This window comes from Strigops habroptila, chromosome Z, assembly GCF_004027225.2.
Source record: "Strigops habroptila isolate Jane chromosome Z, bStrHab1.2.pri, whole genome shotgun sequence".
Taxonomy (NCBI): Eukaryota; Metazoa; Chordata; class Aves; order Psittaciformes; family Psittacidae; genus Strigops; species Strigops habroptila.
The window spans coordinates 30,597,789-30,618,514 of NC_044302.2; the positions used below are offsets into that span (position 1 = coordinate 30,597,789).

Genomic DNA, 20,726 nt, shown 5'->3' on the forward strand with positions numbered 1-20,726 from the left:
GGGGATCTGCCAACAGGGCTGGCCCAGCCCAATCAGAACTTTTACATACTGTAGAGGGGGATAAAGTTCCTGTGGTGCACATAAAGAATTTGTTGGGGAAGACAGTCTGGGTTATTCCTGCTTCAGGTAAAGGCAAACCCACTCATGGGGTTGCTTTTGCTCAGGGACCTGGATATACTTGGTGGGTAATGCGGGAAGATGGGGAAGTCCGATGTGTACCTCAAGGGGATTTGATTTTGGGGGAAAAGAGCCAATGAACTCAATTGTACACTGTTGCCTGCTCTATAACACTTTTATAGCCCACCAGCTAGATATCTTCAGGTCGCCAGCAATTGACCCTGACTTCCCTCCGATCATCACCTCAACAAAGAATGAATTTTGAGGAAACCAGATGAGCTCAGCAGTGACCAGACGAGTTTGGCGGTATCATCAGCAGGCAACAACCCAACACTACATACCGTCCCTCCTGCCCTGAAAGGCTATTACAAGAGATGGAGCCTGGCATCATGGACTGGATGAGTTCAGCAATTTTACAGGGATTGGTCCATGGACTAGGGAATGATATCTTTGTGTGTGGATGTGGGTGTATATATATGTGTATATATGGGACAGGGGTGATGGTGTGCTGAGAGATGTGGGATCTGAGCATGACATGAATGGTATGGAATAAGGGGTGGATACTGTCCTGGGTTCAGTTATAGCAGTCATTTTTCTCCTTCTTAGCAGCTGGTGCAGTGCTGTGTTTTTTAACTTTCAGCCTGGGAACAACGCTGATAACACCGATGTTTTTAGTTGTTGCTAAGTAATGTTTATTCCAACCAAGGACTTTCTCAGTCTCATGCTTTGCCAGGGAGGAGGGGAAGCCGGGAGGAAGCAGAGACAGGACACCTGACCCAAACTAGCCAAAGGGGTATTCCATACCATGGCACGTCATGCCCAGTATATAAACCGGGGGGAGTTACCCGGAAGGCCCAGATCACTGCTCGGGTCGGGCTCGGTATCAGTCGGCGGGTGGTGAGCAATTGTATCCTCTCCCCTTATTATTTCACTAATCATTATTATCACTGGTGGTAGCAGTAGTGGTTTTGTATTATACCTTAGTTGCGGGACTGCTCTTATCTCAACCCGTGGGAGTTACATTCTTCCGATTCTCCTCCCCATCCCTCCGGGAGTGGGGGGAGGAAGGGGGGGAGTGAGCGAGCGGCTGTGTGGTTCTGAGTTACGGGCTGGGCTCAAACCACGACACTGCACTTTTTATCTGCCAACTTTAAAGTAAGCAGTATTGTCTGGTTAATAAGGCTGTTGGCTTTGTACTCAGGAGGCTTGGACTCCAGCTGGATCAAACCGTCCCTATTTGCATTCCCATCTTGAAAATGTGTAAAGTTCTTTCAGACATTTTGGTGGGTAGAATTAATTTTTCCATACTCTGAAGGACTGACGAAAAAGTCAGGTGAAGACCCTGCTTTGAGGCAAGTACAGCCAAGATTAGGAGGACTGTATATGAAAAACACTTGTGCTTTGTGAGCAAAGGTTATTCAGTCAGGAAGATAAGAACAAAGTTAAACCTAATCTTGCATGCAAAAAAAAGCAGCTTTATAATGAATCTGGCACTCTTTAATGTTAGTGTTGTGCTGTCTTGTTTATAAATTCTGAACTCCAAGAAACTTCAGCCATCTACAACAAACCCAGTTCTGGTCACATATTCACTGTAGTGGAAGAGTTGTTCATTTCAGGGCCAGTGAGAATGGGTCTAGTCTAAATAAAGCTACATCCAGGGGATGGATGAAAGCAATACAAAGTTGTGCTGAGACCTTGCTTTGATTCCAAAATGCACTGACCCACAATGCTGGACTGACAACCAAAGACTAGCTAATGTGAATGTATGTAAATAAATAAGCACACATAAAAATACACATATATAAGCACATAAAGTGCCTGTTTGTTGCCTCTGGTGTATTTGCTTACCCAAGGTCCTCCATAGCAACCACTGTACATGTTATTACCCATCATATCTGGCTGGCATGGAAATTGTCCTGTAACAGCGCATGAGGATTTATCCCACCTTGCACGTGTGTCAGAGTTGCTCTGGTTGTAGCCGTGGTCTGTATGTAACTTTGTAGCAAGAGTCTTTTGCTGATTAAAAAAGGGAACAGAAAGTACCTGGCTCAGGAGAAACCTTGTAACAGTCTTCCAGTGCCTAAAGGGGCCGACAAGAAAGCTGGAGAGGGGCTTTCATCAAGAGCCTGTAGGGACGGGCCAGGACAAGGGGGAATCACTTTAACCTGGCAGAGGGGAGATTGAGATGAGCTCTTAGGCAGAAGTTCTTCCCTGTGAGGGTGATGAGGCCCTGGCACTGGTTGCCCAGAGAAGCTGTGGCTGCCCCATCCCTGGCAGTGCACAAGGTCAGGTTGGACGGGGCTTGGAGCAACCTGGTCTAGTGGAAGGTGTCCCTGCCTGTGGCAGGGGGCTGGAACTGGATGAGGTTTAAGGTCCCTTCCAACCCAAACCACTCTGTGATTCTATGTAGTTTTCTGGGGAAAAAAGCTTTCAAAGACAGGATACTGCCCCCAAAAAGTGGTCTTTATTATTAAAAAAACCTCCCAACAAAACTAACATGTAAGGTATCAAGCATTTTAGCGAACTTTATTGATCACTACTTGAAAGAAGTTAGTAGAGAGTGAGCGGCAGGAGGCAGCTGCCTTATGTATCCCCTCAGGATGGACATGGTCCCGCTGGCCTGGCTAACCCCCGGTCTCTCCTCGACTGCCTGGATGCTGCTTGTTTTCATGCCGGCACAGGTTTTGTTCCTGATGTGGTCTTCAGCTCTTCCCCAGAGCTGCAGTTTCTCTGCAGAGGTTGCATTAATCAGCTTGACTGCAGCCTTGGCTTCCTCCAGGGTAAGATTGTAAAGCCTGAACCCTTCTAAAACCACTATTTTAAAGCACAGGTAACAGCAGAGCAGATTAGGTTAAGTTACAAATTGTTTTTGATACAAAAACATAAAATATCCCCTTATTAGCATCAAGAAGGCATCAAAGTTTCAATACTCTCCTTAGAAAACTGTACCAGCACTTTTACTGAAAACAGTATAGATCTTGTTTATATTTAGTTTTGGTTCTGTTCTTAATGAACAGTTGTGTGACAGTTACCAAACCCCATTATGGTTCTCTGAACCTCAGTACAAGTCACATGCATCACAAATACATAAATAGATCTTAATGACTCAGTATCAAAAATACATCCTGTGCAAGAACCTCAGGTATACTAAAAATCCATCTGTTAATGAAAATTCACACTTAATACATCTATTCTCCCTGAAAGTAAAGGTGGCTACTAAGAAGTGGCAAAGCAGTAGATCAAGCAGAAAACACATTGCAGAATTCTTGTCTGATTTATTGCTATATGTAGATTACTCGAGGGTAATCTGGTTTTTAGTAATCCTTGAAAGGTCAAATCGTATCAGGAGTTCTGAACACAGAGTAAAGAAAAAAAAGTAGTATTTATAAAAATAGCATCCATTCAAGTTAGGCAAATCCTCATGAATGCAAGAAGGAAATCAGTTAATCTATTAAAAAAAAATTAATTCAGCGCGTATGTTCTTGAAGCACCAGCATAACATCCTGATGTGAAGGACTTCAACTTCAAAGTCTTCATAAGCATACCTGTGAAATTCCTCCCCATGCTGACCACGAACAACTGTCAGAAGGTGCCCACATATGAAGTCTGCAGTCAGCTGCAGAACATCTCACATTTAAATCTCCAACGGCAAGAAAAGTTTTGTGCCAGCTTCTACTTCAGTGTTTTAGCTCACTTGCACATGGAAAGCACATGCTGCAGAGATTAGGTGTAGCCATAGCAATTTTCTGTAATGCATTTATCTGAGCTTAAGAGGCAAGACAGTATGGCTTAAAGTTACACTACACATAGTAAATGCTACAGCTGTGTAAAGAGGTAATAAAACTCGCCCTCTTTTGCACATGTATTAAGTGTAAACTTTCTGAACTTTAGGAAATATTACAAACAAATTGTCTTTTGTAGTAAAGTAACCAGAGAGGATTTGAGGGTTTAAAAAACATTTTGAAAATCTATTAAGACATAACAGGTTTAGAACTTTAACATTTTTAGTGTTTGAAGCATTTTAACTTTGGTGTTCAGATCTAGCAAATCAGAGTATTGCCTGTAATCAACCTAATCAAAACAGATGTTCTATAATGAAAAATATTAACTCCATTTTCAATGGTAAACTTGTAGGATCTGACATTCCACCATGAATCACAGGAATCAGAGCACTGTCCAATTCATTCAGATACTTCTGTGGAAGAAGGTGACCTCCGGATCCAGCTAAGTACTCAACCTATAAGGAAAACATATTAATGTTGATATTAACACTTTCTGTATTAATAAGACAACACAAAAAGAGTAGTTTCTTGATAAAGAGTATTTTGGCTAGCATGAAGTGACAAAGTAACATTTGAACACCAGCAGGTGGATGGGTTTTGAAGTCAGTCGTGACCACTAAGTCTTGCCAGAGAAAGGCAAGCAACATTTCCCCTGGGTGTACAGGATCATACGTGTTGTGTGTCCCATGCTGCTTTTCTGATGTCCAAAAGCAATCAGATTATATCCTAGTACCACAGTTACTAGTAGATTAATTTCAAAATATACCACTGAAAACTACATTTTCAGGGCTGAATTTCCAGCTTCTCTCAAAAGTGTGACAGAGAAAACAAGGATCTGAACTACTTCTGAGGAGCATCCCCCACTGTGTAGCCTTGCCCTTGCCTGCTCTCTCCGCCGCCTTCAGCCAGGCAGACCCATCCTTTTCTGCAGTATAGATCTTGGTGCAAATATCCTTACTGAACTATTTTAGGGACCAAAACCAGCAAAAAGCTACATACTTCAAGAAAAGCAGCAGAAAATTAGCTGTGATTCCCTAAACTGACTCACCTTGGAAGCAGATAAGTGCCAGAGAGAGTGAGAACTATGGAAGGACTGACAGCGTACTTCAAGCAGCTATTAGGGAATTTCAGCAGAATAAGGAAACAGAATTATTCCTTTCAAAAAAGCCTAGTCATTAAGACAGCTTCTGCATGAAATTTCATCCTCAGTCTGGATCTGGGGAAGGGCAAAAAACTAAAAGCATTCAGAAAGAGACCCATGCCTTTACAAGAAAGATACGTAATTTGAAATTGAGTGTCTGCAATAGAAGTTGAAAGATTACCATATCCAAGTCAACAGAAACTCTTAGGCCTATTTTACTCATCCCGTTGTTTTTTAAAGTTTTAAGGTGTGGGCAAAGAGCAGTACTGCAGGCAATAGCAATCTCTTTAGTAAACTGGTAAGGAACAGGACTGGAGAGCTCATTGTTTTTTAGAAAATAGTGGACCTGAAATTACAGAAAGGATAAGAACAGTCAGCAGCCTTGTTATATTACAAAGTAATATAAATATATATATAAAAATACACAAATATATAAATATAATAATTACATATACATATAAAGCAGAACAGAGCAAGCTGTAATGCTTGTTTGCTGTTGTGTCCAGTATTTCACCTATTCACTCAAAACACTTGAGTGACCAGGGGAATATCTGGATTATCTATTTATAACATTATCCATGCTTTTAATCTTTTTCAAAGGAGAAAAATTAGGTAGATGTTTTAGATGCCCTTATCAAAAAGCTAGGGAGAACATTCTGCCTATCAGTATGACTATATATCTAATAAGTTTGTTTCTTTATAGTATCATTTAGTGTGATCACTTTACCACTTAAACTATTCAAAAAAGTAGTAAAAAGGCTCAAGAACAACATAGTTTACTAACTTCAGTACACTTCATGACTTTTCCCTCTCTTTGAAAGTCTCTGCCTTGTGGTACTTTCTCACTCTGAGTTCCTTCCATTGATTTTCCATCAACTGGGCTTAAAATTCTATAGAAGATAACAGTATGGTTAGTAATTAAAACAACATTATATGATTTATATTTAATAACTTGTATGAAATAATGCTTAGCCACTATTTCATATATTAGCAATAGTCCTTGAAGACTATTTAAACAGCTTTACAACAAAACGTAATGCAGGACTTGTACCATGAAAACACAGATGCCTCACAAAGAAGTATCCTAAATAGGATGCAACACTTAACAAAAACCTAATCTTACAGGTTTAAGAAGCTATAAATATCTTTTGTAAAGCCACTGTTTGTTCTAATTGGTCAGAGAAGCCACAGAAAAAGGCATGCCAAGTTAAGTCTGTGGCCTGAGAAACAACTTGAGACAAGTTTTGAGTTAGTAATGTATAACTGAAGTTTGAAGCTACATAAAGCTCCAAGCATTCAAATCACATCCAATAAACATACCTTATACCTCATTTTGATTTGTTGAACGCTGACATTCCAAGCAGTGTATGGCCAACAACAGTAATACGCACTTCCAAACCCCTCCAGTGAGGAAGTTTAAAGGGATTAATTGCATTCTCACACAAGCTGATTACCGATTTGATAGAGGACTTTCAAAGGAAACTCTGGGTTCACACACTTTTCCCATCAACTTCCCAAACACAGAAAACAGTAATAAATTTCGATGAACCACAAGCAGAATTGTTCTGTTAGTGACATCTAGAGGACTGAAGGTACTTTACCATTCTATCCCCTTTCACATTTTAGTATCAATACTTTCTCTCAATAAAAATACCTTAGATCATTTCAAGAAATTAAAGGCGGATATTTGAAAACTGTGCACAAGAACTCTCTAAGATGTTCTGCTTTGGTAATACATTTACCCTTCATTTGTTTTTTCTTCATTTTCTACCCAGCAAATATCTACATATTCTTTCATGTCTCCTGTATCCGCTTTGCCACAAGTTATTTTAAAGTCCTTCTTGTCTCTTAACGCCTGACGTAGGCTTTCCATCATTTCTGGTGTTATTTGTACCATTAGTCCATCTAGAAAAAAAACAGTTAAAATTCCAATTTATCTACAGAAAAAGTAGCACAGCTTTTTGGTAGAATCTTGGTTTAAATTCTAGTGGGACCAACCCTCTCCTCACTAATAAATGCAAATCAAATGGATGGCATCCCACAACCACCACACTAAATGCTACATGAAAGAGGAAGTAATGAAAACCTTTCTTGGCAATACAAGTAAAACTAGAAGATCAATCTTAGATTAATCTTCAAAGATTTTGCATTTCTGTGTCAGTATGTATATTTCATCAATATGTCAATGAAAGCTGTGGCTGCCCCATCCCTGGGCAGTGATCAAGGCCAGGCTGGATGGGGCTTGAGCAACCTGCTCTAGTGGAACGTGTCCCTGTCTGTGGCAGGGGGTTGGAACTGGACGAGCTTTAGGGTTCCTTCCAACCAAAACTAGTCTGTGATTCTGTGTTTTTAAATAAGGAGGTGAACTAGGATGTATTTTTTTTATACAGCATTTGTTTGCAGTAGGTTTTCTACAAGGCTAAAAATCCTGAAAATAAAAAGCTTATCTTAGTGAGGAACAAAGATCTTAAGATCTTGCACAAAACTGCTGCCTCTTTTTTATTTATTTATTTTTCAAATTCTCTTATGAAGAAACCACACAGAACAAAATTATTACCTTCAATTATACTGGATTTAGCTAAAAATCCTGAAGATGTTTTTAGGGCTCCATTAAACACCACAAAACTTGCACCTGTAACTAGAAAAAGTAGGAACACAGCGAGTACCATTTCGTATCACTCAAGTTTGTCATCACTAACACCCAACTTGCATTCCTTTTTGAAAAAGGCGGTCAAAAAAGGTACTACTATACTGACAGTGTTAATAGAAATCCCTTACTGACAGAATGTTAAGAAATAGAACTAAGGAGAGAAGACTTTTGTCCAATCAGATCTTGGCAACAAAGACCAGCTTTGCTAACTTATTTTGTGAGTGCATACAGCCAACACAGGCAAGTCAAAAGAAGTTCTGTATACATAAAAGTTCTGCACATATGGTTGAAGAAAGTGGTAGGATGGGGTTGGTTTTTTTTTGAGTGGGATGGAAGGGGGTTTTTTCTTTTAAAAAAGACATGCCACTCAACTTTTAGATTTATTTACAGAAGGTATTCCTAACGTTTAGATCATTTCAGTGGTACTAAAAGCAACTGAAAGAAAGGATGACCTAAGTGTACTTCCATGCCACAAATCTTTGCATAAATTTGTTAGTTACACAGCGTGCTTTAAACAAGAACACTCTAAGTAACTATGCTTACAAGGAAGCACAGAAGTTGGCACTGGAGATGTGACAGTATAGCCCTACCAGTCAATTCCTGCTTTAGGAATGTGATTTTTCTTCAGAAGCCAAACCAGACAGCTTACCTTTCCTGGGATGTCCAGTAGCACTGATTGCTTGTGTGTGATAAAGGCCATGCTTATTCTGCACACACACCAAGTGAGAATCTGCTTCAGTATTAAAACTTGCTCCAATACTAATCACATGTTCATTAGAAGAATTTATCACCTTCATTATCTGTTGATACAAAATCTGTCATTAAAATGACAAATCTCACTTTGCACTACTCATTTCTAAATACAAGACATAAGAAAAACCCAGCTCTCAAAACAAATTCAAGGAATTATTCTCTTAGTTAATTCCAGAGCATTTGAACAACACAGTTTGCCATGACTAGCTGGAAGAACACTAAGCATGATCAAAAATACTACTTCAGTTGAGAAGGATGAGTAAGTCTTGAGTACTCCTGGGCAATGCAGAGTATCAGCTGCAGAGATTTTGTTGGTCTTAAGGCTAAAATATGCATTAAGCCTCATGCAGTTTACTGTTCAGGGTTTGCTTTTTTGTTAAAGCAAAAGTAAACAAATTCAAAAAAAGTAGAGTGGCAAGAAAAACTTATGGAGTTTGTGTGGTGTGGGGTTTTTTTAAGTTTTAGTCAAAACACCATCATCAGGAAGTGTGTAAGAGAGAATGTTTGAAAATATATGCTAAAATATTTTGTACTGTTGAGTTTTCAGCATTTAACAGTTATCCTAAAGCTCAACTTTTCACTCATCACCATCCACCTTCCAACACATCCAGGAAGAAGGAAATGTGTGCTCAGATCATTTCATGCTCTCTCCCTCTCCCATCACATGCTTACACCAGGTTAAAGTTCCAAGAGTCTATTGCACAGCAAATAGCAAAGTAATCTAGACAGCTCCTATCAAACGGAGAATTCACTTGCAGAATTGCCTAGAAACTGATTACAGAATAAAACCAACATTACAGCCTCCAAGAACAGCCCCCCTTTTAAAAGAAAAGAAAGCTCATGTTAAAGATACGACTGATTTTATGTGAAAAATAATGACTACAGCAGTTTGGATTAGAAAGCTAATCAAGATGATTTTACTCACCTCACTGTACTTTCTCAGGGGTATTTTAACACAGCTTCTACCCATTTCCACATGAACAAACAGGTTGTCTATGGTATGTAAAGTATACTGGTAATTTCTAAGGTCCTGTAACAGACAAAGCTTTTACGTTAGCTGACAATTACATATCATTTCCTTACCTTTTATAACAAATACCACCTAGATAAAAGTACTTCACATACATCTCTAATAGTCTTTAGAGTAATGATGTTAAGGGTGACTAAAGACTTAGTGATAATTTTTTGCCTAATGTAATGTATGTGAAGGGTATCTTAGTGAATATATTAACAAATTAATAGCACTGACATGGTAACTCTATTTACGAATGGGTTATTTAGGCTATAGCTACTTCATACACATTAGGATGTCACAGTGTTTTAGATAACAAAACACCTCAACACCCTCCTCCTCTGATAGAAAAGCAAAGCATGGAAACCACCATTTGGATTACTTTCCATACCCTGTCCTCTACAACTCTAATTTGTTGATTTACATCTAGAATATGCACTGGGTTTTATTCCTTTTTCTGCCAGAAGCAACCTGGTCTAGTGAAAGGTGTCCCTGCCCATGTCAGGGGGACTGCAACTAGATGATCTCTGAGGTCCCTTCCAACCCAAACCATTCCATGACTCTAAGATTCTCTGAAGCCTGAAGATGCCATATTGGTACTGGCACTTCACCAATCAGGCGGGGAGCTGGCTCATGGAATGAAAGTGTAAGATTCCTCCATTGAAACACACTTTTCCAGATGGTGCAACTCCTCTGATACCTTACGTAATGACACAGACAACAACAGTGGCAAAAAAGAAAGAGGGACCAAAGGCTGCAGTTTCATCTCCGCTCTCATGGTCTCTAGACTCTTAGGAGAGGATTTAGTGATCACCTAAATAATACATGCAGTTCCTCCCATAGCCTTACAGGTTTTTTCAACATAGCATTGAGGAGAAGTTCCATACAAGTATCAGAAGAGGAGGGTCTCTGGTCAGGAGTACAGGCTTACTGGAAATTTAAATCAAATTATTTGGGTAACAGAAGAAAAGCCTCCTCAGGGAATGGCACAAATTCCAGACATGACTTAGTCTGATGATCTTGCCAAAAACTTCTTCACATAAGACAGTCAGACTGGTTAATTGTGGCAAGATTAAGTTTGTGTGACAAATTACTAGTACAGTTAGACCACAGCATGTGCCTCTCAAATCTTTCTTCACATTTTAAAAACATGTCAGAATTAAGACTAGAATGCCTGCACCAAACCAATGTTTTTAAGACCAACAAATGAACAATGATCACTATACTTCAGTGTCAATGTCAACATTTTCCTAATTCATTTAAAACCATTTTTACTACCAGAACTAATACATAGCAATAGAACATGAGAGATGCAGCTTTTCTAACTCACTTCTTACTAACTTGGCAAGTTTCAAGTCAGGTATGAAGAACAAAAATACCACCCCTTTTACCTTTGCCAAAAATAATTCTTCTTTCAAGAACAGAGTTTTGAGGATAATTTGCATAATCTAAACTACAACAGGAAGGGAAGAGAATAAAACATTTACTCACAACAAGTAGGTTCATAATTGTGTGTCCAATCTCACCAAAGAGTGGCTTCCGGTGCCTGAAACTTACTACAGAGGTAGGATATGCTACAGTCAGGGCAGAAAAAAAGAAGAGGTCATGTTTACCCATCAAAAACTGTAAAATTTGCCAATCCAAGCATTTATTTTCAGCTTTAGCCCATATTTCTTAATCTTAGTACCTGATCCCCCAAAGGACCCAGAGCCCTTGCTTCCCTGACACAGACTGTTCCCCACCCAAGGTTAAATCCTACTGCAGTGTCATTGCACGGAATCACTCTCCTAGTGGCAGTAATTTTGTGGCAGAGACTCATTGCTGCTTTCATATGCTTTGTCAGCTATGTTTCTTGCAATTGGTGATCTGGGTGGAAACATCCCGGGTTCAGTCTTTGGGTTACCAGCTGCTGGAGAGGTTGCAAAGGGTTTGTAGTTGCTTGAATAAGAATACCATACAGGTTAACATCTGCTTCTGTGTTCATGCTATAATACAAAGTGAAGTATCACTTAATATTGATAAGCAAGAATAGAGTGAGTGAGGATGTTCATATGAAGTAACATGCTTTGAAGTCCCATGGCTGCAATGGGAAACACATGTAGAAGGAACCTAGGGAAGGGAGTGAGATGCAAAAAACCACGGACCACAGTATGAAATCATATGAAAAGAAAACAAGTAGCATAGCAAAGTCAAGACTGAGATCACGATGCAAAATCAGTTAAAAAAAAAAAAATAAAATGATACAAGTAGTTTGTTAAGAGACAGAATAACAACAGAGAAGCTACCACCCTTGCCAATGTGGAGACAGAAACCCAGCCAGCAGAAATGCACTACTGACTCAAGAAATCCATAAATGAGCAAGTGATACATATTTATGGACTCACAGCTTCTAGAATGGCAGTCTTATTTATCAAAAATGCATTCAGGTCAGGAAGGTTGTGTATGATACATTTTTGAAATTCACTGCACTTAAGCAACTGGTGCTTGCTGCTCCTTATCTGAACTCTTGCTCTCTAAATCATAAGCACCACAAGTGCCACAGGAAACGAAACAGCACTTATATTGCTAAATTATCTGCCTGTATTACTCAAGCAAGTACACAAGCTACTTTAGAAGGCATTTAGGACAGCACCTCCTTTCAGGTCTTGCTCAAGCTAGCTTTATAAGTTCTTCAAGGCTGTGGGAGCCTACGTAAACACTTTCCTTTGGTGAGCCTGGAGCAGAGTCTGTGTGAATCTTGCTGGGAAAGCAGAAAGCGCTCACATCAGCCTGCAACAGAGTGTGGAAGGTAATTCCCATGTGGGGGCTGTGTCACTGCACAACCTCTGGTGGTGCACATTTACGTGCTCTCCATCCACCTCACTTGGAAAGAATGCCTCCTGCATTTTCACAGGCCTGGAGATTTTAAATGTATTAATTAGCAAGTTAACCTTTTAAGTAATGAACACCTACATTCATTGTATGAAGCAATAGTGTTTTGCCAACATGGTCAATTTCAGTAATTGAATTCAAAGAAACCAATTTGCCAGAATCGTAAACTGGGCCTGTGAACTTTCCTTCAAACCCTTCTCCTATGACAACAGAAGTCATGGATTTTGGCACTTTACTACTGTCTGTTTTGGTTTCTTAGCTTTCTTATCAGCTGAAGGAAAAAAATTAAATAAAGGGAGTCTAGCAAGACAATGTAAATTCTCAAGTGTCTCAGTAGGTGGCTCCCATGTATGAAACACAAGTCTTACACAAGTGTAATATAAAATACTGCAAAGAGGATTTTAAATATTTCACTTGTCTAAAAACATTGAACTTTCCAAAGGGAATTTTATATTTATACAGCTATTTTAAAGTGTTAAGAAACTTACCCCCGTATTCTGCTCCCAGTCTCAACATTAAACGGATAGGAAAAACTTTTGCCCAGGGTATTTCCAGCTTATGGATGAGAACACCGAAAAGAAAAGGGTGATCTGGCAGAATTTGATCATCAAGTTTCTGAAAAGTTGGTGAAACAAACAGGAATCCTCCATGCTCTTTGTTACTGAAAAAATTTTCAGTAAAAGTAATATTTTCCATGTTTCTTATTAACCTTCCTGTAGAAAGAGGAACAGAATCTTTGCACATATGGGAAAGTAACACATTAGTGTCAAGAAAACCATTCTAACAACCAATGGTCTCCTACAGACTTGCAAGCCATAGGGTGTATCTCCATCTTCCTGAAAGTCTGACAGACATCTAAACCCATAGACTGAGCGCTCTGTGTTTACTAACTAAATGAACTTGAATATCAAACTAGGCTTCTCCAAACAAATGCCAAAAATCCTAAAGTCTACAATGTTCTGGCACACACCAGTGTGAATTTGATTAACAGACCTCAAATATTTACATATGTAAGAGTATGAGACTTCTACAAATGAAGTGCCAGATGCCCTAAACCATAGACTTGAGGACTTTCACCCGGAATCTCCAACACAGTATGACTTAAGCAACAACAAAAAACCCCCTTCTACAAGCAGGATATTTACAGAAGTATACAAAACAGAGAAACTTAAAATTCTTTTCTTCCTGTTGTTTATTTAGAACCCAAGGCTAACACTCAAGTTTTTTCCAGAATCATTAGATACTTAAAATTCTTCAAGAAAAATATAATATTCTGCTTTAGAGATCAGCAAGAAGATACTATGAAATAGCATTAAAATTACATACCTTTCATTGCATCCTTATAGATGTCAATAAATAATTTAAGTATTTCACAAGGAAAAATCTCTTCATCTGGCAAACACTGCAACAGAATGACAATTTCCGCCTGACCCAAACCATGCAGTCCGTTTGTTGAGAAGTACCAGCACTTTTCTGAAGAATCTTTAATTAAAAAGAAAGGTACCACAGTAAAGCTATTTTATCAGAAAAAGAATGCTGGATTTAACGTAACAGAAAATGTGCACTACTTACAAGTTATTAGCTTGACATTCACAAGCAAGTTTGCATTTAGGATAAAAGTTAACAGATTACGACCTCCTTCCACAAGAAGCAAGGTGATCTTTTGGCGAGATGGATGTTCTTCCACTAGAGGATCTAAATGAATTAACACCCAATTTAGTTCAACATGTCAACCAACCACCCAAAAAAAGAACTGCAGATCATAGCATATGAAAAAGACTGTCTCGTCCTATCCTAAGAGGGTGGCCACTATTCTCAAACTTATAATAGCTACAGATCAACTGATGAACAGCTAAACCTGAGATTCCAGCAACATATAAAAATAAACCAGTAACTTATAATAAAGGTGGAAACTACGGCTACCATTTATTTGGCAATTACTGACTAATTGTGCATGCAGACTCCTTACCCATACTCTGGTACTGTTAGTTACCATCAATGAGCAGTCACTACTATAACGCATTTAAGTGATCAAGTATTCTTTCCATAATACACTGATCTTGTTAATAATGCATGTTCAATTATCCAACAATCCAATGCGCAGCAAATAAATGAGAGAATTACTAGAATTGTATTAAAATATAAATGATACACACACAAGTTTGTATTTAGACATCCTGCTAAATTTTCTCAAATTTTACCTTTTCCTTTTTCACCCACTGCAAGCAGAAGCGGTGGCAGTTTATCACCATCAGGAACAAGGCTGATCTCTTTGCGAACACAGTTCTCAACACCACACAGTGCTCTGTAACTTGAAGGACTAACAGGCACATTGCTAGTAGTCTGATCAACTGAACTGGAACTAGTCTTCTCAGCTTCTGCAGCAGGAGAACACTCTTCGGTTTCTAGAGTTACAGATGTATAACTATGTACCACCTCACTCTGGTCTGGAACGGCCTGCTGTGCATCATCTGAAGAAACAGGACATAATTCCTCCATTTGTGTAATATCATCACTTTCTTCCTTCTGTTTTGGATCTACATCAGGTAACATATCATCTTCCTCTGGGCTTGCAGCCTATGAAGAATAAATCAGTAAATAAAAATACATATACTCTTGTCTCACAAAAAGCTAAACTTTCATTACTAGCATTCTAAGAAGGAAAAACGGAGTGAAATTTATCACAAATTCTGAGAATGCATTTCCTCTAAACGATAAGTAACCCACCAAATCTCTCCTAGATCTTCCTTTTTTCCTTTTTCCCCATCTTTAGGAGCTACCTAAGGTGAAGATGCATAGTTAATGTTTTGTTTGGTAACACAGAACTCCTATCAGAGTGCTGCAGACTGGTCATTTTTGCACACAACAGTCAAACGCAAGATAAACAACAGTAAAACACGTACCCCTCCAGTAATCTGTTTAGCTCAGCTACTGAACAGTGTCATCACTAATGTGCCAGCACTTGGATCACCATTTCAGTACTGCAAATGTATTTCTATTTCTATATAATGTGCCAATAGCTGAGTCTAGGATTTTACAGTCTAATTAATTTGTAGTTTGGAGTAAAACCTATGGCGCTCCCCCAACAAAGTGAACAAGCTATGAGCATAGGCACATTAGGATATGAGCTGTCATAAAAAAACCCCCAAACAAACAAACAAAAAAATCAAGGGGTGCACTATCAACTTTCAAGTATGTTAGACCTACATCCTACCTCAATAGAGAAAACTTTGCATTGCAACAAGAAAAAAAAGCTAACAACCCTACACTTGCCCTGTAATAGTTCTCCTGGTATCCCATCAGCTTCCAACAGATCCTCTGTTTAGATGATACGCATGCCAGAAAAATAAAATAAGCACGTAAAAAAAATACACCAACCCCAAAAGTAACACCCCACACACAAAACCATGAGTAACTTGGCCTCTAATAGACTTCTTCCCTACGAATTTGCTTGCTGGTGTTTCACATCACTTTATACTTTTGACCCCCATAGTACCCTCTGGGAGCACGTTCAGGATAATGTGTTACCTAGTGAAGTACATCCTTTGTTTTAGAGCTGCAGTACAGTGATTTTGTTTGAGCTTCTGAAGCTGCATATAAGAACCACCAACAAATTGTTTCCCACTGTCTTTGTCCATGCTGCTTTTAATTTTAGACAGTGCCCATCTTTTGCAAGAGAAAATGTCTTACTCTTTCCCCACAATGGAAAACAGGCTTTACCTTTTGGTTAGTGCAACTTACTGCAGACCTTCGTTGTTCAAATGAAGTCACATTTACAATTCTTCATGACTTTAGGCTGATTTACATGCTACACATGCGGAAACTGCTCAGATCCTCAAATAGCAATGATCTGGTCTAGTTGATAGCTTTACTAATTTGTTTTAAAAACTCTTCAATGCTGTTAGAATCATAGAATTTTACGTTACCACTTGAGATAGTGTTTCAGAGTTGTTTTATTCTAAAGAGGCTCCAGCTGAGGAATCTCTCCAAATCTTTCCAGAACAAACTTGTACTTCTTTGGACTTTTCTCGTCAAGTGCAACTAGTTCAACACTATGAATATGATCTACTATAAAAAAGTCAATCCCCCTCTCAGTTCAGCTTTCGTTAACATTAGAAGCAATACATAGATTTTGCTGCACCCTATAGCGTAGTACTCCAGGGCATTAAGCAACTTCTGGTTAATGTAACCCAACAGGCAAACTATAACAAGCCACTGAAAAAAAAAAACCCACAGATTTCTACTATAATCATGTTGTTAATGGCAGGTTTAAGAACTATGGCTGAAGTTACCCTCATAGAAGTAGTTAATCATGGGTGGGTAGAAAAAAACCTCAAAGTTATTTTGGAAAATTGCCTGCCATAGCATTTTTAAAGCTCACATATATCCCAAACCAGACATGGTTTCCTTTAAGTATGGCCTACAGATGATTTCAGCCCAAGGACTTCACAGCCACCCCCCAAAAAATAATCAAATACTAGTTCAGATTCCAAAAGCTGTAAAACAAAAGTCATATTATGGTACATAAGGGACCCCATCAGTAGCAAGCAAAGTTATTTCAAGAGTTAATTCATGCACCTACACACGCTTCTTAATTCATACCATATGCACCTCTGGCACCTCAGGGTTTACTGGACTTAAGTCCTCTGATGACCTCCTTGCTCCCGAGGAAAGTTTTGTTGTATCTGCCACTTCGCCATTTGGTAAAATCCCATCCGCAAACCAAACTCTCCTCTGTTCTTTGGGGCACAGCCCTAGGACAGGTTAAGAAAACAACACTGACTTCATATTATTGTACTGTTCTGAAAGCTGAAAGGATAAAAATTGAGCCCCTTTTCCCCCCAAATATACACTACTGGCACCAGTACAGGTAGACAGTTTGACATGAGCCAGGCTTCAGTCATGCAAAAAATCTCATGCAAAAAACCCTCATACTTGTAGAGGAAGCTGCCATGCTATATTTAAACCTACCAATTCCTATACAAGGATGTCAACTTCCTCAATCATCCCTCTGTAGTAAGGTGAGAATATCACAACTAAGATGAAATACTCTCTAAAAATAACTTTATTGCTATGTTTAAAAGATTTATTCTCATTGAAGGTCAGATGTTTAATAAAAGTGAAACAAAGACACTACTTGGCCACTAATCATTCATAGTTACACAGAAAAAGAATCCCTACTGCTCCCTAGCAAGTTTTCCCTTAACAACTACTTTTTGCTTTTACTGCTAGACAATGCAAGCCAGAAGTCTTTTAAGCTATACTGAAGTTACGAAAGTAGTATCAACACACACGAAAAAATTACAACATAAACAGAGGATGATTAAAAAAGTAACATCCATGTTAGATAAATGGAGATTTAAACCAGGCTTGATCAAACTCATACAAAGCATCAAAACTGGGAAATAAAAGTAACTTTCCAGTGTTCCAGCTGAGTTCCTTTTCCCACCCCTCAAAAAAAAAAAAAAAAAAAAAAAAAAAAAAAAAAAAAGCACGATACCAAGTGTGAATCCATGATGTGATAAACAACTCTTTCCAAAGAGATCCTGAAAGTGTTAGATCTATTACATTATATTTAGCATACCTTCAGTACCAGGCTGTTTAAGTACCGGGATAGGTAATGATGTAGAAGGTGAAGGAGAGCTAGCACTACCAGGTATCTGAGCTTCCTCCAAAGATGGAACAGCAGAACACTCAACAGAAACACTGGAATTTGGGACAGGACCAGTTGGACTCATCATCCTTTCAAATGCCTGTGCTAAAAGAATGTGGTTACTTTTTAAGATCTCACAGTCGATTGAATTTTGTTTGCAATGCACTATTATGGGTGAATTGTGTTTTTTTTATTTGGTTTTGTTTTTTTCAAAAGCAGTGCATAATTTGACAGCTAGTTATGGAAAATGAACACTCAAGCTATTGTACAGAAGGAAATTCTTGATTTTCTACCTGCACATTTGCCTAATTCATTTCTAACACACAAATAGACCTGGTACATGTTGCTGCTGCTGCAGTGGTCGCATTGAATCATATGATCCCTGTACCCTGGTGCAAATACATATATCACATTTATCAAGTCAAACTATTCACGTGGTATGCTTTCAACTTGTTATTTAAGTATTAATGATCCAGACCTCAATTTTTTCTCATGTTTCCACAAGCATCCATGCTTCGCTTTCAGTTAACATAAGGTTATCTTATGATTCAATTTCTGTAACACTGTTATGACTTGTAAAAATATCAGGCCAGAAAGCTACATAAAATGGGCAAATAACATGTGAGAACAAGCAGGGGTATGGCCTTTAAACACATAGAATGCTACTGTGGTGGGAGGATCACTTTTGCTAGACTCCTGCCACAGATGACCCAACAGCATAACTTTATGTTTAGGCCTACAGAGTTCAAACCTGCTTTTTTTTTTTTTTTTAAATAAAAAATAACCAGATTGCTACTCAAAGTTTAACATAAGAACTGAAATCCAACCAAGAGGTACAACTATTCTCTTCCTCCCGCCATCTCAGAAAGAGGAAAACATGCACTAATTAAAGTAATTGAAGTTCTTCAAAAAGAACAAAGGTTGAAGTGACGCTAGCTGTACCTATTCTTCTTTAACGATTACTGCAATTACTCAAAAAACTTTTTTACCTTTATTAATGTCATTATAACAGCCAGTACACACTCTTGCTTCCTTCTCCATGTACTGTAGTTTGCATTTTCGTTTGCAACAGGCACCACAAAAAACCTAAACCAGAAAAAGATTGAATTAAATATTACAGACGAAAATCACAGTATTTCCTAAATTAAGTTCCTGTTATTATTTACTCCTTTTACTAAAAAGGACTGCATTATATAAGCATGCACACACATTTTCTGAAGTATGGCAGCATAAAAGGAGCTTTACCATCTGTATCTTACAATGTATTTCTGTCTGAGGAGAACGAAAAGTACTAGCCTAAAAAGTCTTTCAGCACATTCAGCTCTGGGGCCCCCAACACAAGAGGGACAAGGAGCTATTGGAGCAAGTCCAGAGGAGGCCACAGAGATGCTGCGAGGGCTGGAGCAGCTCTGCTCTGGAGACAGGCTGAGAGAGCTGGGCTGCTTCAGCCTGGAGAAGAGAAGGCTCCGGGGAGACCTTAGTGTAGCTCCCAGTGCCTAAAGGGGCTACAAGAAAGCTGGAGGAGGGGCTTTGGACAAGGGCCTGTATTGACAGGACAAGGGGGAATGGCTTTAACCTGACAGAGGGGAGATTGAGATGAGATCTTAGGAGGAAGTTCCTCCCTGTGAGGGTGGTGAGGCGCTAGCACAGGCTGCCCAGAGAAGCTGTGGCTGCCCCATCCCTGGCAGTGCTCAAGGCCAGGCTGGACAGGTCAAGTGGAAGGTGACCCTGCCCATGGCAGGGGGTTGGAACTGGATGAGCTTTAAGGTCCCTTCCAACCCAAACCAGTCTGTGATTCTATGATCAAGAATCTCGAAAGCTCCACAAATTGGGACGAACTACAGAGTCTGCTAACTCTGCTTTTCTCAAGGGTTCTTCCTGTCCTGTTCCCCAGAACCGCTCCACAAGCTATTCATAAAATCACTGCTGAAATTGGCCTGTTGCTTCTTTTGGACCAAAGCAATCCTTAGATGCCTACAAACCAACTTTCCTTCAAACCAAGCACATCCATATTACGCAGCCATGCATTCAGCTCTTGGCAACACTCTCTCAGATTCAGCTGTGAAACAGAGCAGAATCTAAAGTTTCTTGGTGTGGGTGGATCTAATCATATAAGGCCATGTGCCCACAAAACAGCTAAAATTGGATTTATTTTTTTTTTAAAGGTCATAGGTGGAAGCAGCTGGTATACAATTGCACAGCAATTAGAAAACTTCCAAGAAATACACTCGTTTGATTCTAAACCCTCTGTAGCCTTATATTCCACCTTTTATCTTAATTTCTCATGAAGAAACTTAAAAAAAACCCCAGCAAACAAACTAAAACCCACAATATGCACACAACAAAGAGCAGCAACAAGGACGACAAAAGTGATATTGAATGTATATTCTCATCTAGAATGATGAAAAGAATTCCAGGGTGCACCACCTATTCCGAAATTCACTCCTACTTCTGTTAACCCTGTAACTATTTTACATGAAACAACAGTGACAGGAAGATGGACTGAACCCCAGAATTGGGTCAGATTTGCTTTACTGCTTTAGTATTATCTCTGAAGATAGCTGTTGAAATCTCTCATTAGGGTTCAGATAATGGTTAAAACAATCTAGTCTCATACCAGCAAAGATCCATTCTTTATCCACTGATCTTGCAGTCTCTCCATAACAAGCATTACCAGTTTGTCATGAAATTCTTCTACCTCACAAACCACTGTCTAATCCAGAGCTCACTGTATCCCAATCTATTTA

The 20,726-nt window shown here is 39.1% G+C and overlaps 1 protein-coding gene across 12 annotated transcripts in view; it reads right to left on the minus strand.

The window, feature by feature from the left end:
- Positions 1 to 2,559: 2,559 nt before the first annotated feature.
- Positions 2,560 to 20,726, minus strand: part of ZFYVE16 (zinc finger FYVE-type containing 16) — a 34,296-nt gene continuing 16,129 nt past the window's right edge. For 8 of the 12 annotated variants that reach the window (XM_030511486.1, XM_030511483.1, XM_030511484.1 and 5 more), the window contains 15 exons: positions 18,969 to 19,065; positions 17,911 to 18,084; positions 16,929 to 17,080; positions 14,528 to 14,903; positions 13,899 to 14,021; positions 13,653 to 13,808; positions 12,815 to 13,060; positions 10,947 to 11,029; positions 9,369 to 9,473; positions 8,340 to 8,490; positions 7,598 to 7,678; positions 6,783 to 6,945; positions 5,825 to 5,930; positions 5,222 to 5,386; positions 2,560 to 4,354 (listed from right to left, as the gene is read on the minus strand). In XM_030511486.1, the coding sequence (XP_030367346.1) occupies positions 4,193 to 4,354; positions 5,222 to 5,386; positions 5,825 to 5,930; positions 6,783 to 6,945; positions 7,598 to 7,678; positions 8,340 to 8,490; positions 9,369 to 9,473; positions 10,947 to 11,029; positions 12,815 to 13,060; positions 13,653 to 13,808; positions 13,899 to 14,021; positions 14,528 to 14,903; positions 16,929 to 17,080; positions 17,911 to 18,084; positions 18,969 to 19,065 (2,340 nt within the window). In that variant the 3' untranslated portion in view covers positions 2,560 to 4,192. Of the gene's footprint in view, positions 4,355 to 5,221; positions 5,387 to 5,824; positions 5,931 to 6,782; positions 6,946 to 7,597; positions 7,679 to 8,339; positions 8,491 to 9,368; positions 9,474 to 10,946; positions 11,030 to 12,814; positions 13,061 to 13,652; positions 13,809 to 13,898; positions 14,022 to 14,527; positions 14,904 to 16,928; positions 17,081 to 17,910; positions 18,085 to 18,968; positions 19,066 to 20,726 lie in introns of those variants that run through there. The other 4 variants (XM_030511490.1, XM_030511489.1, XM_030511488.1 and 1 more) reach the window with 2 other exon arrangements.